This window comes from Macaca mulatta, chromosome 16 (genome assembly GCF_049350105.2).
Source record: "Macaca mulatta isolate MMU2019108-1 chromosome 16, T2T-MMU8v2.0, whole genome shotgun sequence".
Lineage (NCBI taxonomy): Eukaryota > Metazoa > Chordata > Mammalia > Primates > Cercopithecidae > Macaca > Macaca mulatta.
This window is the reverse complement of record NC_133421.1, coordinates 60,009,693-60,027,422: the sequence shown is the minus strand read 5'-3', so window position 1 is coordinate 60,027,422 and position 17,730 is coordinate 60,009,693. Positions and strand designations below refer to the sequence as shown.

At 54.8% G+C, this 17,730-nt stretch overlaps 1 protein-coding gene across 1 annotated transcript; it reads right to left on the bottom strand.

The window, feature by feature from the left end:
- Positions 1-11,904: 11,904 nt before the first annotated feature.
- On the bottom strand, positions 11,905-17,173 carry DLX3 (distal-less homeobox 3). Its single transcript, XM_001095325.3, has 3 exons — positions 16,623-17,173; positions 15,349-15,539; positions 11,905-13,774 (listed from the first exon to the last, which is right to left on the bottom strand). The coding sequence occupies exons 1-3, from the start codon at positions 16,945-16,947 to the stop codon at positions 13,427-13,429; spliced, it is 864 nt and encodes a 287-aa protein (XP_001095325.1). The 5' UTR covers positions 16,948-17,173; the 3' UTR covers positions 11,905-13,426.
- Positions 17,174-17,730: the final 557 nt, after the last annotated feature.

Genomic DNA, 17,730 nt, shown 5'->3' with positions numbered 1-17,730 from the left:
GAGACTAGGGTTCCCCTTGACCTGGGAGCCCCATTCCAGGAGGTGAGTAATGTTTTAATAATGATGGTTGAAAAGAAAAAGTCACCGACCCCAAAGTGTTTCTCTTTCATATCTTCCCTGCTCATTTCAAGGTGGGGTAAAGAGGAAGAGTTCCTTCAGCTCTTGTTTCTCCTCACCTCACCCCACCCCACCTCGTGCCCCTGCCCCTTCTCTGAGCAGCATGGCTGTTGGACCTGGGGAGCCAGGAGAAGTTCTATCAGTGACTCCTTGGGTGACTGCTGTCTCTCCTTCCAAGATGAAAACACTTTGAGAGCGACAAGTGGCCTCTTCACCATACTTCCGCTTCCCCATTTCCTGGGTGTGCAGATTGCTTAAAAAGGGGGAATAGGGCCGGGCGGGTGCGGTGGCTCACGCCTGTAATCCCAGCACTTCGGGAGGCCGAGGTGGGCAGATCATGAGTCAAGAGTTGGAGACCATCCTGGCCAACATGATGAAACCCTGTCTCTACTAAAAATACAAAAATTAGCCAGGCATGGTGGCGGGCAACCTGTAGTCCCAGCTACTCGGGAGGCTAAGGCAGGAGAATCACTTGAACCCGGGAGGCAGAGGTTACGGTGAGCCAAGATTGCACCACTGTACTGTAGCCTGGCAACAGAGCCAGACTCGGTCTCAAAGAAAAAAAGAAAATTTGGTGGTGGGGGTGGAAATAAAAGGCCCTTCTACTCCTAACCTCAGAATGCAAAGGCCCCAGAGAAATGCTTGGAGACAAGACCAGCCAGGGAGCCAGGCACACAGACAGCGCATGTGCACACGTGAACCCACAGAAGATTATGCACACAGGCAGGCGGACACACAAAATGGGGTGCAGGGAGTGGGCAGAGCCACACGTAGACACATGTGTACATGAAGCATTCCCATGGTTGTACATGGACATACACAGAGAGATGCCCTCGCAGCTTATATACTCACAGAGAAAAGCACAGCACAGCGAAGCACCGAAAGGGAAATGCCCAGCGACTTGACCATAGGCAGAAACAGACGTGCATGCCCAGAAATATACAGACTAGCTTCCTTGTGTGCAAGCACATGTGTGTAGGCGGGGGGCAGTCTCTTTTTCTCTATCTCTTTCTTCTCCTGCCCCTTCCCTTTCTCTCTCCCTTTCCTAGCTCTGCATCTATTTTCTGGGAACATTTCCCTGGTGAGTGGTTGAGGAGAGAGGCTGAACAGCCACAGAGATCTGATAATTTTATTCTGAGTTGATTGTTTGTGTTCCCTGAAGCTTTGCCTACTTCTTTTCCTAAGCTCTAGCAAGAAGAGCTTCTGTCCCCAGCCCTTCCTGGTACAACTCATGGCTCCCAGACATGTCTTGGAGTCCAGCTCTGCCACAGGAACCCAGAGGCTATTTAAGGGGGCTTAAGTGGCCTTTCCCTCAGAAGTCTCCACTGATCCCTCTGCCCCCTTTCCCTGACATTGACTCCCATCCAGGGAAGCAGGAAGGGGCTTGGGATCACAGAGTGGTGAGGAAGGCACAGCTCTGCGAACCAAAGATCTGTACCTGATACTAATTGCTGTGTGACCTTGGGCAAGTTACATACCCTCTCTGCAACTCAGATAATTTCTCTTGCTAAGTTCTGGGTGCAGGGACCAGAGTGGGCTAATGTGTGTCTACCACCACTTTCCACTCTAGTCTGGGGCTTTGTAAGGCAGACCCTGTCTCTACCATTAGACTAAGCTCCCCTGTGCCGCAGATGGGATGCATCCTATAGCTGGCTCTTCCCAGCCCCCCAGTTTGATGATGCTGAGGTACTCAGCCCCACTGGCGCCGTAGGGGGCATGTCTGGCCAGCTCAGGAAGGGGAAAGGAGTCGGCCCCAAGCTTCCTCCAAACATCAAGCTTTCTGATTCAGTGTCTCACAGTGCCAGGCCTTCGGCCTCTCTGGCCCAAAAACGGAGAGATGACTTCATTTCCAGGGGAGGGTGCCACTCTCTGTGGAAGAGATTCCTCTCAGCTCTGTATGAACCATTCCTTTCAGAGTTTAGTTGCTCGGGGTTAAGCCTAAGGAAGATCATTTTGCCGCCACATGAGATTTAACTCAAGCCTGTGGCCCCCACTCTCTCACCCTCTCCACCTCCAGCTGATGTAACATAGAGGCCACATCATGAGGTTGGAGCACACATCTGGATTATCCCACTTCCATCAAGAGGTTCCCTGGGCATCTCCTCCACCTACAAGCCCATGCCATGATTATCTTCTCTGTCCTGGTTTGCACCTTAGCCTGACCCATTCAGACTTGTACTCCTTCTTCAGGCTGGAGGTTGCCAGAGAGAGCTGCATGGGCCTCCCCTCTCGGACTAGGGACTCCAGGGCGCCCTGGCTTCTTTCTCTGCCTGCTCACCCCTCCCTTAACCCTGATGCTCCCACTCTCTTTGAGGTGGAGAGGCTCAGCACATGGGGTTGGGTAGAGGCCTAAGAGGGGATGGGGCCACATGGCACTTGCCAGGCCATGTCCTTTCCACTGCCCGCCTTGCCTGCCAGAGAGCCACGAGACCACTCCTCTCCGGCTGAACCCAGGAGCTGCTTTCTCTGTCTCTGCAAGCTGGGGCCTGCTGCAAGCTCCTCCTCCCAGCCCTGGAGCCGCCGGGAATTCTTTGCTCCAACAGATCCTGGGGGAAGCCAGACTGCAGGAGGCTCCTGACATGCCTCTGCCCAGCTCCTGTCACATTCCCCAAGCCCAGGGGGATCAGCTGGATCCACCAATGCAGGCTTCTTCCACCCCTTGTGACCCAGGTCTTTGCCTTAGCTCCTCAAACCCTTCTACCTGCCTTTCTTTTTTTTTTTTTTTTTTTGAGACGGAGTCTCGCTCTACCGCCCAGGCTGGAGTGCAGTGGCCGGATGTCAGCTCACTGCAAGCTCCGCCTCCCGGGTTTACGCCATTCTCCTGCCTCAGCCTCCCGAGCAGTTGGGACTACAGGCGCCTGCCACCGCGCCCGGCTAGTTTTTTGTATTTTTTTAGTAGAGACGGGGTTTCACCGTGTTAGCCAGGATGGTCTCGATCTCCTGACCTCGTGATCCGCCCGTCTCGGCCTCCCAAAGTGCTGGGACTACAGGCTTGAGCCACCGTGCCCGGCCCTACCTGCCTTTCTAAACCTTGAATTCTGTCTTGGGACTCATCTCTGACTTTGGATCCCTCCCATTCCCAGCCCCTTGGCAGCCCTATCCAAGCGATAATTGTTATTCTCCCAACCCCCTTGAAATAAGATTTACCTCCTCCTCCATAGAGCCCTTATAAAGTCTTCAAGGATTTGCACTCTGAGATGCAGGCACTCAATTGAGAGGGCTTTGGGCAAGTCACTTCACATCTCTGGGTCTTTATTTCCTCACCTATGCAGTAGGGCCAATGATCAAATGATGCCTCCAAAGGTCATGGAGACAAGGAGAGTGCACCCCTAGTAATTTGTGAAAAATGCCAGGTATGCTAGGAGAGATAGTGGCTTATTCCTTCACCCTGGCTAGACCAATGGTGCTGGAAGTGTCTCTCTTTCCATCCCCCTGACTTCTCTGACCCACCAGTTTGCCATATAATGGAGAATAGTCTAGTTCTACCCCCAGGAACGCAAAACAATGAAGAGCCAGATTCCTGATTCAAGTCCAATTCGATGGCCTTGGGCAAGTTTCTTAACTTCTCTATACTGCACCTTTCTTACCTGGAAAATGAAGATGAGAGCATGTGCTTCTTAGAGTTTTTGTGGGGACTATAGGAGTTGAAACACAAAAGTCAGCCAGGCACGGTGGCTCATGTCTGTAATCCCAGCACTTTGGGAGGCTGAGGCAGGCAGATCACTTGAGGTCAGGAATTCAAGACCAGCCTGGCCAACATGGTGAAACCCCGTCTCTACTAAAAATACAAAAAAATTGGCTGGGTGTGGTGGCGCACGCCTATAATCCCAGCTACTTGGGGTGCTCAGGCAGGAGAATCGCTTGAACCCGGGAGGCAGAGATTACAGTGAGCCAAGATCGCGCCACTGCACGCCAGCCTGGGCGACAGAGCGAGACTACATCTCAAAAAAAAAAAAAAGTCACAATAATACAGTAAGTATTCAGCAAGGATTCATAATTATTAGTATCTCTGACTGACAAGTAAGGAAAACACTCTCTGTCCACAAGGAATCTTGCCCAAGTACCAGTTCCTCTATTGCTCTTCTCTGCTTGGAAGTCCCTATTCCCAGGTGTCAGGGTGGCCAAGTGGTCTAAGGAAGTCTCTATTCCCACCAAGCCTCTTTTTGGGTTGGAGCCACCTGTGAGTAAAGCCATGGAGTGGGCTATCTTCCTCAGCCACCCTGTAGTGTGGGTGATGGGCTGGACGGAAGCTGCTTTGTGACTAGTAGAGGAGGTTGTGCAGGAGGCTGGCTAAAGAGTGAGGATGTCTGACTGTGCTCCCTGGTCCCTCTGAACACCTCAGGTGGGAAGGCAACTGAAGAGGGAAGTCCATAGAGTGCCTGCCTGAGTCAGAGCTAATGCAGAGGCAGACAAGGCCCCTGACTTCTTCATTCATGAAAGATTGCCCCCTCCTGTAACCCCAGATTTCCTCTGACTACGCAAAAAAGCAGAAATAAAACTATCTCCGGCTGGGTGCGGTGGTTCACGCCTGTAATCCCAACACTTTGGGAGGCCAAGGCGGGTGGATCACTTGAGGTCAGGAGTTCACAGCCTAGCCAACATGGTGAAACCTCGTCTCTACTAAAAATGCAAAAATTAGCCAGGTGTGGTGGCGCGTGCCTGTCATGCCAGCTACTTGGGAGGCTGAGGCTGGAGAATCACTTGAACCTGGGAGGCAGAGGTTATGGCAAGCCGAGACTGTGTCACTGCACTCCAGCCTGGTCAACAGAGTGAGACTCTGTCTCAAAAAAAGAAAAAACAAACAAAAATCTCTTTTTACTGATATTTGATTGTATACTTAGAAAACTCAAGAAACTCCAGGGGAAAAAATTGTCCAGAATTAAGAGAATTTGGGCATAGTGGCTAGATATGAGCTAAATATAAGACATCAGTAGCTGATCTTTAGTATAGCAATAAATAAGGAAAAATATTCCTTTTAAAATGGAAACGCAAAACAAAATCTTAAGCATATAGACGTGGAGGCCAGATCTTTAACTGATCAGTAACTGAGATACATAAACCCCTGTCATCATCCCTTCTGCTGGTTCTAGGCACATGGTGGTTTCCTGGGTGATCATCCTTCTATTATCTGAACCATGAGATCAAGAAGCACTTTTCCAGTAGAGGGAGGAATTTTGTAGGTGACCTCCCCTGACAGAGAAGAAAGGGTCAACTTCGGACTCATGGAGGGTACATAGAACTCCCTGGGCCAACTGAGGAGGGACACTGAGGAGTGTCCTACCTGCTCATGGCTGATTTAATCTAAAACTGACAGTACAGGCCGGGCACGGTGGCTCATGCCTGTAATCCCAGCACTTTGGGAGGCCAAGGCGGGCAGATCACTTGAGGTCAGGAGTTCAAGACTAGTCTGGCCAACATGGTGAAACCCCATCTCTACTAAAAATACAAAAATTAGCCAGGCGTGGTGGTGGGCACCTGTAATCCCAGCTAATCGGGAAGCTGAGGCATGAGAATCCCTTGAATCCCAGAGGCAGAGGTTGCAGTGAGCCAAGATGGCACCACTGCACTCTAGCCTGGGTGACAAGAGTGAAACTCCATCTCCAAAAAACAAAACAAGACAAAAACCTGACAGTACAGTTTGTTGAGCTCCCATCATTGTGTTAAGCCTTTTATATGTGTTATCTCATTTAATTTCCTCAGCAGCCCTGCAAGAGAGATATGATTAGTTCCATTACATTGATGAGGGAAAGTCAGGCTCAGAGAGGGCAAGTGACTGACCTGAGGTTACACAGTCTCATTGATCTCACCAACAAAATGGCATAATAATGCCACTGACCTTGGCAGGTAGCTGTGAGGAAGAAATGAGACACTGCCTGTGGAAGCTCCTGGCATAGGGCTTAGCACACAGTAGGTCTTCCGTTAGCACCATCCCTGCCCAGATCTTGGGAGGATCTCTCTGCTCTTGGGAGCAACTGTCTTCTGCTTGCCTTCCTTTCCAGCCCCCCTCCTGCTCCCTCTGGCCTTCTGACTTCTTCAGTTGCCCACCCTCCCCTCACTGAAGGCACATCATCCTCCCCCACTCACCATCAGTGGTTCCTGAGCTCAGGGCAGGCCTGACTGACCTGGGGGGTGGGTGTGGGACAGTGCCACACACATTGCATGACGTGGCCAGGCACCCTCAGTGTGCAGGGAAGGACGCGCTGCTGCCAGGTGCTAGGTGAACTGCCTGGGGTAGGGGACACCCCTCCCCCGCTCCAGCTAATCCTCCAGGGTGTGGAGTCTCTGTTCCCTGCTGACTCAGCAGACACTTCCAATCCTGCTCTGATTTGCCCCAGGAGACAACCCAGGAATTTAGGCCTCGAGGCCCCACCCTCTGTCCCCATCCCCAGGTTTGTCTCCTTCCAAAGTGCCTATCCTGGCTGCCCGACCCCTAAGCCCCTCCTCTGACTCCTCATCTTAGGCAGAGGTAGCCAGGAGACTCCTGGCCCTTCCTTAATGCTTCCTGGGCCTCTGAGCTTCCCAGGACACTCCTGGAGCTTAATAGGCCTGGTCCATACTCTGTCCCACCCCCAAAAAGCCTGCTAGATTCCCCAACCAAATGGGCCAATTGAAGAAAAGCATTCAGGGACGTCAGATCATTGGGACCACCTGCTTGTGATCCAGGGGCCTCTCTTGGTTCTGCAAGGGTTTGAGAGCCCACTCAGCAGTGCCTGTCCAGATGTAGCCTGGCGTAGAGAGAGGGGCCTGAGCACTAAGAACACTCACCTGCTGTGTGATCTTGGGCAAGTCACACGGCCTCTCTGGGCCTGCTTCCTGATGATTAGAGGAGAATGCCTAGTGAGAGTGCGATCACTGTCAACTCCTGCAGTTGCTCAGGAGTAGCAATTGGGTGCTGGGCTCTCCTCTTGTCATCTCATTTAACCCCCATCAGCCTGGGGAGGGGCAGTTATCATGTCCCCCTCACCCTCACAGCCCCTCCCCTGATGCTGAGAGAGGGACTAGGAGAGGGGTCCCAAGATCGATCATTTCATGTCATCATTCATGCATTCTGTGTTGACTGAGCATCCTGCTATTCCAGCCTGTGCTAGGCATGAGGTGAGGGTGGGGGGTGTCCAGGAGAACATGCCCCAGTCCCTGACTTCATTCCTGATGCCCCCAGTTCAGATTCTTCCCTAGTTCTGCCCCTAGGGACCTTGGTATAAAAAGGCATTTCCAGGTCCTTTGCCTTCCAGCCCAGCAACCCTCCCCAGGGGGAACAAAAATACTCCACGTGGTTCATGCCCATGCTATGAGCTAGGGACAAAGCAATAAGGAAGGCGCCATGCAGGCTCTGCCTCCACAGAGCTAGGATGGAGCCTGCAGAGAGTCACTGAGTTAGTGGTGACAAGCACAGCCCAGTGACAAAAGAGAAAGGCAGGGGCTGGGGACCCATGTTGGAGATGGGGGAAGGCTTCCCTGAGGAAGAGGCCTCAAGGGCTTCTGGTGGAGAGGTTGCTGGGCCCCTTGGAAGAGCTTGAGGCTGCCCTTCCCTGACTTCCTGGCCCCGGCCTTCTCCCGCAATCCCCCAACCTGCTCCCTCTGTCCCCAGTCCCACTAGGACCCCATCAACATCATCCTCCTCCCACCTGGGGCCTCGGAAACTCATGTCCGAAGCACTTTTTGCCTTCGAAGTCTCCAAGTCTCAGGCTGTTGGGTAGTTGGTAAACAGCTTATTAAGGTGATTAACACTGCAATTAAAGCTGGAAAAACAGAGGCCAGGGTGCTGGCTGCTTCCCCTTCTTCTTCCCCCTCCATTCTCCCCTTTTCCTCCAATCCCCTCCAGGCTTAGTTGATGGAACTCAACCAACGTAGCCACCTAGAGCCCTCATCTAGGGTCTTGGAAGTCAGGGGCTGGGAGGCTGAGTGTCAGGGGCCTTTGTCAGCTGTCTAGAATCTTCACCACTTTGCTCACATTACCCCAGTGGCTCTGCTGGACTAGGTAATAAGCAATAGGGGTGGTGTGGTGCTGAAGGGTGTGGAATATGGAGGCTGAATTGGGTGGGGTCTCTCAGGTCCCCTAGTATCTGGGACCCCCTCAAGGGAAGGGTCCTCAGGGAAAGAGAGACCATCCTTCTCATCCACTTCCCTAAGTGAGAAAAGCAGAAGCTACCTCCTCACAAAAGAGGCGCAGGAGCTTCCTTACCCCAAGCTCAAGGTGCTGGGGCATCTTCCAGCAAACCTGAGGGTCTGGGAATGGCAACACCCTTACCCTTCTCTTAGCTTGACACCCAGGATGGATCTGGGGACCCTCTGGGTCTGCGGTTTCCCTCCCTGCACTGGCCCCAGCGTGATTCATAAGGCAGCTGCGATCAGGCTTCACAAGCCTCACTCCTCTTGACCCCATGGAGTCCTGGAGGGGGAATATGTTCCCAGAATTGCCCCCCCATCTTTGCCTATCATGCTTCCATCTTCTTTCAAGGCTTCCTTCAAATGCCTCCTCCTCTATGCAGTCTTTCCAGGCTTCCCTCCCACTCACCACCAACTGCCTTGCCCTTTCCTCTGACAGTCCGTCCTGTCCTCCCTGGATTATGTCAGGTGTGCCCAGCTTCAGGCCCCTCCCGAGTGGGTCTGCCTCTGGCCCTGGAGCTCTAGCACAGGGTCTGTGCCTTCCTTTTCCAGGCTTTGGTCATCAGTCAGACCACCTCCTGGAACATGCCTGAGATATAGCAGGTGCTGAATAAATAATTGGTTGATTTATTCCTTTTATGAGTGCACCTACAGATGGGTGGGTCGGCCAATGTAGCAAGTGCAGCCAGTAGGCTGGGTCTGAATTGGGGGTGTGGAGTGATGGATGGGGCAGGAGGCAGGTTGGGGAGCAAGCCTCATCTCCCTGGTCAGCATTAGCAGCAGCCGCTTCCATTAACTGAGTAGTACTCACCATCTGCTGGGGACCTTGTAAAGTATTTTACTCACATTCTCTCATTTAATCCTCTCAACAACGCTGCTGGGTAGGTAGCATTATCCCTACATTACAGATGAGGAAACTGAGGCTTAGAAAGGTTAAGTGACTTGCCCAAGGTCACACAACCAATAAAGTACTGGAGGCAGGATTCAAATCCAGGTCAGCTGACTTCAGCACACACATTCCTGACTGCAACATTAAGCTTTCCCAGGACCAGCCCTCCGCTCTCCGTTTCTCCTCCCAGGGAAGAACTCAGGGAGGAGGACTGGCCAGCTGGGATGGGTGGGGCTGCGGTGGCTCCAGCTTTCAGACACTCTGCACTGGGATGCCCAGAGATTCTGAAAAGCCCACCATTAAGAGCACCCATTCTCCAGACCTAGGGTTCAAATTCTAGCATTGGCAAGTAAGACGTTATGTGACCTCAGCAGAGACTCCATTTCTCTTGCCTCCGTTTTCCCACCTGAAAAATGGGTACTATGCCACCTACCTCCCAAGCTGTGACAGGTCACATGCAAAGTGCTTGGCACAGAGCAGGAGTTTAGCGAATGCCAGCTGTGTCTAAGTTTTGGAGAACAGTGACCCTCAGGGCAGGCTGGGGTTCCCTAGCCCGCCCTGCTTCTTCCCTGCCTCACAAAGGTTGTCACGAGGCCATGGGTGTAGTCAAGAAGCACCTGGTAGAAGATGGGCTCAGCAGCCTTACCCTGGTACCCTGCCAGGGCCTCCATCCCCAGCCCCTGTGCCTGTGGGGGCCCCCACCAGGGCTGATGAAGAGGGTGACCTGCCTGGCCTAGAGATGAGGAGAGAAGGAAGGGGAGGTCGGGGTGGGGCTGACCCCCGCAGCAGGTCACCTGGGCAGTTAATCCAGCCTGACAGAGCCGGGATGAGCAGGGAGGAATTAGGGAGCTTACAACATCCTTTCATCCCAGAGCCGCCCGCCTGCCCGCCCTGCCTCCCTCCTTCCTTCCTCTCTCTCTGCCCTTTCCTTCTCTCTCCCTCCCTTTGCTGGCAGCCCAGCCCTAATAAAATGCAGTGTCTCCAGCAAGTCTGCCCGGCTGCCGCCTCGTTGCTCCCGCCTGCACGCAGCCCTCAAACCAAACTGCTCAGCTCAGCCCTGCCTGGCAGCTGCCACCTTAACCCTTGCCAGCCCGGCTGGCGTCCGTGGGCTGGAGGTCCTCCTCCCTTCCGCCTACTGCGGGCATGGGGGAGGGAAGAGCCTACCTTCTGAGAGTGAGGGGACTGGATGAGGGTGCGTCTCCTTAGCTCTGGAGCCCTGCTGGAGGACCCCTCATCTGTGTGGCTGCGAGCATCCAACAAATCCCTTCCGTGAGCTTGAGACCCGCTCCTTCTGCCTCATCCTTAGTCTGCTGTGTGCCTCAAAACAGCCCCAGAGGCCAACAGGGTGGGGATCTGGTTATCACCATTTGACAGATGGGGTAACTGAGGGCCTTGACACAGGTTCCTATTTGAGCTGGGTCACCTCGGTAATGTTTTCTTTTCTTCTTCTTTCTCTCTTTCTTTCCTTCTTCTTTCTTTCTTTTTTTTTTTTTTCAGGGTCTTGCTCTGTCGCCCAGGCTGGAGTGCAGTGGTGTGATCACTTCTCACTGCAGCCTCCACCTCCCATGCTTAAGCAATCCTCCCACCTCTGCCTCCCGAGTAGCTGGAACTACAGGTGCATGCCACCATACCCGGCTAATTTTTGTGTTTTTTGTAGAGACAGGGTTTCACCTTGTTGTCCAGACTAGTCTCGAGCTCCTAGGCCGAAATGATCCGCCCACCTTGGCCTCTCAAGGTGCTAGGATTATAGGTGTGAGATGCCATGCCGGGCCATGCTGCTGATTTTCTGTCTGACTTTTTCCATCACAGGGAGCTGCTCTGCTTCTATGTGTGCGTGTGTATGTGTGTGTATATGTGTCTGATGCTAGGGTGACTTGAGTGATGTGTGTCTGTGCACCTGTGTGTTGGCAGCCCGCATCTCTTGGAGTGTTATGGCTTTGGCTTTGTACCTCGTGTGACGCCAACATGTCTCAGGTGTGTGTTTGCGTCTGTGGATGTGTCTGCAGACGACACGTTTGTCTCAAGTGGGAGCCCATGTGTGTGTGACGATGGGGAGATGTCATTGTGTGTCTCGATGCATGCATGTGAGAGAGAGGTAGCTTCACAAGCGTGTGCCTGCATTCACGCTGTCTCCCGTCTGTGCCAAGATGTGTCACTCTCAACACCTCTGTTCATTCTGCCACCTCCAGCTCTCCGTCTCCAAAGCCTTGGAGGTGGGCACCTAGAAGAGGAGGGTGGCAGCAGTGAGGAGGCTCTGAGTCAGGGCCTGAGCCCTCCTTGAGAAGGTAAACACAAACCCCTCCCCCATCACCAAGCCTAGATCACAATGCTAGGTCACTCCCAGCTGAGGGAGCAGTGGTGTCCCCCTGACTGAGGCCCCACCCTCACCCCGAGCTGAAAGGGACAGACAGGAGGGTGAGGGGCCAGGAGTGCCTGGGCGTGGAGGCAGGGGGTTACACACATGTGCAAGCATGTCTGCATGTGATCTCCAGATCAAAGAGCAGCCCTGAGGTGACCCGGCGGCGGTGCAGAGGGAGCTGTCTGATTCTGAGCACCCAGCTGCCAAGCAGAGGAGTCAGGGAAGCTGCTGCTGGGAGCCTCCCCAAAGACCTGCCCAGATGGGGGACAGCCATGGTTTTAGGAGCACCTGCCACCAGGGGCCAGGCCCAGCCCAGCACCTTAGCAGTGGTTTCCTGGGGGCCCCGTCTCCCTCAGAGCTCAGAAGTGCCTCCCCACTGGACACCTTCCCCAACTCTCAGACCCTCCCCACAAGAGCTGCCAACAGCCTCCAGTTCAAAGAGCTCAGTGGTTATTTTCGTCTTTTTTATTAACATTATATATAAAGATGAGTCCAGTAAGAAAGCAGAAATGAGAAGGCTGGGAAGGGTGGGAGCTGGCTTTGCTTCTCCCTGCCCCCGCCCGGTGGGACTCTTGGAGACCTACCATGTCTCTCTTGGCCCCTGCACCTCCCACAAAACCCAAATCCAGCCGGAGCCCACATCTCTCAGCTTGAAACACACAGGGAGATCCGTCCAGGAGGAACATGGCCACATAAATAGGAAACCGCAGCAGGGAGGAGGCTGCTTCTCTCTGTTGCTCTTAAAAAAAAATACTTACTATATATTTATATATATAGCTACAGTCTTCTACCTCTCCTTTTTTTTTCGATGTTTTACTGCATCAGGGGTGGAGGAAAGTTAGCTTTGATGGGATGTCTGGGTCAGGGAGGGGCAGTGCCACCAGCCCTCCAGGCAGTTACCCCTTACTCCTAAAGGCACAAGTTCTAACTCTCCCCTCCTCTCCCATGCACCTCACCCGACATTCTCCAGCTCGGAGCAATCTGTTTCCAAGGCCACCGGAAAGGAGGTGTTTGGGGGTTTGTCTTCCCTGGTGTGTCTCTTTGGAGATTTGGGGTTTGGCACCAAAACTGCCAACTTACTGGAGGAGTAGAGGAGGCGAGGTGGGGGCAGGGACAGAACAGAGGCACCTTTGCAAGGGGAGACTTGGCCCTATCTGTGAACAATGCCCTTTGTTTTCCTATTTTTCAACAGCTTTTAAAACCAAAGTTGTGCAAAGTCCTGGACGTGGAAGAAATAAGTCCTTAGGAAAAACGTCTGAGACCCAGCCCTCCTCTCAGAACGGAGGAGAGGGGAGAGAGATGGCTCCTTTAGTTCTTTCCTCTAAAGCCACAAATAGTAAAAGATTCCCTCACTTAGGGGGTTTTCTTTGGTTTCACCCTCAAATCTTAAATGAGGGCTAGAAGTGCAGGGCGGGGACCAGTTCAGGTCCCCACCCGGAGTCCTCGTCATGATGTCCACTGTCTTTTCGGCAGAGGGGCCGCTCAAGCAGGGGGAGACCACCAGTGGCTCAGGAGGAACTAGGCCTGGCAAGTTATAAGATCCACAGTGCCAGGTGCCCCAGCACAGGCGGGACCCGCCTCCACACTCTCCCCCATCCCAAGGTCTCCAGTCTGGGAACAGGCACTAAGTTTAAGAAGCTGGAAAATGATGAGCCATTTAACGCCAATCCAGGCTCCTGGAGCATGTAGGGGAACGGCTGTCCCCACTGGGGTGGAATGCTCCCACATCTGGAGGGGCACCCCAGTGTCTAGGCAGAGGGAGGGAGGTTCAGGGGGCATCCTTGGTCCATGCAAATGTCATCTGGAAGCGCTTGGGTCCCTGGAGGAAGGGGCAAGGGAGGGGGAAAGGGAGTTCCTTTTCCCTGTGCTCCTCGATGATTCCTGAGTGGCTAGGACGGAGGCGCCTTCTGCCTGGTCCTGGGGTCCTTTGTCAGGGGTGCAGGTCAGGTGGGTGCTCAGTACACAGCCCCAGGGTTGGGCGGGGGCCCGGGGGAGGCATGGTGCAGGGTGGCTGGCTGAGGTGGCTGCTGCTGTAAGTGGGGTCCACTCAGGTTCTGTGCGTGGTACCAGGAGTTGGTGGGGTCGTCCAGGTAGCTGGGGGAGGCACTGTATGGGAGCGGCGGGGGCAGCTGACTGCGGGCAGGGGCCGGAGTCGAGTGGGAGGAGGTGTCCCAGAGGGCGGGTGATGGTGGTGAGTTGCAGGCCATGGAATCACTGTTATTGGGACTGTGCTCCAGCGGCACCTCCCCGTTCTTGTAGAGTTTCTTGAACTTGGAACGGCGGTTCTGGAACCAGATTTTCACCTGGGCCAGAGAAGAAAGGGGTAGCTAGTTAGCCTCTCAGAATGCTAAAACAAAACACCCTAGGAAGAACCCAGCCAAGAAAAAGCAAGGCCAGAACCCAGTTTCACGTAAGAATCAGGCAAAAAACAGGCCTCCTGACTCCCAGGACACCGATCGTTTCTTCCATCTGGGGTAGAACGGTGGCTAGCAACATTCAGCTGCCTGGGTCCAAATTCTGCTCTGTCGCTTATTAAGCGTGACCTTGGGCAAGTTACTTAACCTCTCTGGTTCTTGCCTTCCTCTTGTCTGCAAAATGGGGATGAGAACAGCACTATTACCTGCCTCATAGGGTCACTCTGAGGCTCAAATAAGGTACGACATATAAAAATCTTAGAGCAGCTTGGTATATAGTGAGCACTCAATAAAAAGCCGTTGAGGTGGGAGATGGACGGTTTGTAGCATTTCATTCACATTAGACACCCATAAGCAGAGGTGCACAGATACGCAGAGACAAACACACCCACATACACATCTCCATACCCAGCCATGTTCCCACTCACAGCCTCACACACAGACACCAGACGATAAAAATACACGCAGACACAGATACACCCAGATAAGCACCCCACAACATGAGCACCCACATTCACACACACAGGCGTGGAGAAGTCCTCCTGGGCTCAGGTTAGATAATGGGGGTGACCTGGGGACTCAGGAGCAGGTGAGCCATGATTCCCCCAAATTTCCCCTGGGGTATCTCCCCCTCCCCCTGCCACTCCCTACCCCATGACTGGTACAAACAATGAATCAGCTCCTCACCAGGTGACCCAGATTCCCGGCGGATGGGGCCCCACGCAGCCACAGCCACAGCCACAACCTAGGCCCGCCTGTCAACACCTGGCGGGAGCCAGGCATCCACTGCTCCTCCCCTGAGCAGTGACAGGCCGCTGGGGGCTTTAAGGACTGGATGAGGTGGGGGTAGAACACTCACTTTTGAGTCCCCGTCTCCTTCAGATAGGGAATTTGGCCTGAGTATTCAGGTGCTGAGCAGGAATGTGGTATTTTCACGCAAGCACATATTTCTGAACATGCATTCAGAACGCAAATGCATTCAGGGCGCGCAGTCACACACATGTGCCCCCATCGTTATGCACAATGACCCTGGCAGGATCACACTCCCTATGTGAGCATCCTCTGGTGCACATAGACCCACACAGCACGTGTGCAAACACACACTCGCCCATACATGCACACAGTTTGCACACATGCCTAGCCTGGAGGGAAAACACGATGTGGACTCCTACTCAGTGAGCAGCGCTGCTGGGGGACTTGGGAGCTGGAGGTCCTGGAGTAGGGGAAGGAGAGCACCTCTCTCTGGGACAGACATACACAATTGCACGGGTTCACAACTATTCTCACTTGTACACGTGCTAACGCAGAAACTTCCGACCGAAGTTGAACCTCGCAGGCCCCCATCCCCCAGACAAGAGTTCCAGGATCCCGCAGGACCCTTAAATGGACAGCCAGGCTCGGCAGCGCCCGGGGAACTACGGGATCCCGCGCGCCCCCACGGCCCTGGGCAGCCAAACACCAACCTGTGTCTGCGTGAGGCCCAGCTGCGCGGCCAGCTCGGCGCGCTCGGGCAGCGCCAGGTACTGGGCCTTCTGGAAGCGGCGCTGCAGGGCGGCCAGCTGGTAGCTGGAGTAGATCGTACGCGGCTTTCGGACCTTCTTGGGCTTCCCATTCACCATGCGCACCTCTGCTTCCGGCTCCTCCTTCACCGACACTGCGGGGAACGCACCGGGCGGGAAAGGGGGCGGCTCAGCCTCTGCCTGCGACTCCAGCGACCCTCCAGGGCCCGGCGGGACGCCCCTCCCTTCCGCCCACCTACTCGCCGCGGGATTCCCGGCCGCCCGCTCCGCCGCCCGCGGCCCTGGAAGGAGCCGAGGCCACACAGCCGGACCCGGCCACGGCCCACGACGCGGCGCTCCCAGTTCCGCGCCCGGCCTCCGGAGCACTGTCCCCGGCGCCAGCCGCCGCCTGCGCGAGGACCGCCGCGGCTTCGCTCACGACGCCTTCCCGGCTCGCCTCCCAGCCTCGGGGCTCCTCGCCGACCGGCTGCTGGCTGCCCCCTTCCCAGCCCCATCTCGTCGTTGCTTGTTTCTCTCGCTCCTTCCCGCCCACCCCCCGCCCTTTAAAAAACTTTTCATTTTTGAATCGCTTTAGGTTTTCAGAAAAGTCGCAAGGATAGTGCAGACTTTCTTTCTTTCCCTGTCCCCCTTCCTCTCCCCTTCCTTCTCTCCTTCCTTTCCTGTTTCTTCTGTCCTTTCTCTCACTGTCTTTCCACACTTCTCTCTTGCTGCCTCACTTTTCCCTTTTTCAGCTTCTCTGCCTCTCAGTTGCTGCTTCCCTCCGCTTTCCCACAACTTCCGTGGGTCCCTCTCATTGCCCCCTCACGTCTCCTAGTCTCCCCATCCCTTATCCAAAGGAGAGCCCCTAGAGTTTCCAGCCCCCGCCGCCTACCCCCAAGCCCTCTGCGACCTGATCGAGAATCGCCTGCTGAAATGCCCACGAAATCACCTCGATTCGGAGATTTCCTGACAACCCACAGCCCTCCCCTTCCTCTCTCAGCTCACCCCGCTCCTCATCCGGGACCGCGGCGCACCGCGCACATCGCGCCCCAAATGCTCGCAGACCCGGGGCTGAAAGGTCGCCTGGTCCCTCTGAGGGTCATCTACGCCAACTTCTCTAACTCCAGGCGGTACTTTTCTTAGAAGTTTTCCTAGATTTTGGCTTCCAGTCCATGCCTTTTCCTCCCTCGGGAACCTTCCAGTGTCTCCCACTGTCCTCGCGACCCCATGGCCCTCACCTGGGTCCTGGGCTGGCAGCGGCTGCTCCCTGTACGCCCCGTATTGCCGGTAGGAGGCTCCGTAGGTATATTCCGACTTGGGCGAGTAAGCACCCGTGCCTGCAAGCCCATTGAGATTGAATTGGTGGTGGTAGGTGTAGGGGTTCACCGTCTGGCCATAGGGTTGGCCCGAGTAGTAATCGTGCTGGGGAGCGCTGTAGTAGCCCAGGTCAGTGACAGAAGACTCGGGCAGGGTAGGCGAGTCCTTGGAGCCCGCATGGCAGCTAAGGGAGCTGGAGATGTCGGTGAGGATGCTGCTGAGCTTGCGATCGAAGGAGCCACTCATCCTGGCGGGCACTGCACCTCCCCAAGGCTGGCCTCCGCGGAGGACAGGAGCGGACCGGAGCGCAGGAGAGGCGGAGGAGACGAGGCAGGGGTGTGTGTCCAGAGGGCGAGGGGAGGACCCGGCCGCGTCTGGGGGAGGGGGGAGGCCGAGAGGCGCTTACACCATTGCCTGCCGTCAGGCGGTCGCTGCGCGCCTCTCCTCGCGTCCCAAGCCACAGTCAAATGCTGCCAGCTCCGCCCGGCCAGCCGGTTATAGACTCAATAGTGGAGTCGCCGAGGGAGGCTCCTACTCGCTGATTGGCTGCAAGTCTTGCCTTCCAGGCAAAACACGCTCTTGCTCTCTCGCTCCTGTGCTCTCCTCTCTCTCTCTCTCTCTCTCCCTCCCTCCCTCCCCCCCACCTTTTCCTTCTCTCCTCCCTCCTCTCTCTTCTCTTTCCCCCAGTCTTTGTTTTTACTCAAAATACACACACACACACACACACACGCACACACCCTCCTTGCTACTCTTGTAGCTCTAGCCCAGATAAGTTCTCTGAAGGAGGGGCGTGGAGGTGGAGGGGAAGGGTTGCTCTGCGGAGCCCCCAGGATCTGTCAGCCTGTTTCTCTGGCTGGAGGATGAGAGATGGGCTTAGGTGAGGTGGGGAAGGAGGGGAGTTTGCCTATTGAGTGTTTGTAGAAGGAGATGGTCTAAGGTGGAGTATGGTTGTGTGTGTGTGCACGCGTGTGCACGCACTGTGCAAATGACAGGCACACAAATGTACCCAAAGTGGTGAGGACTCAGGGC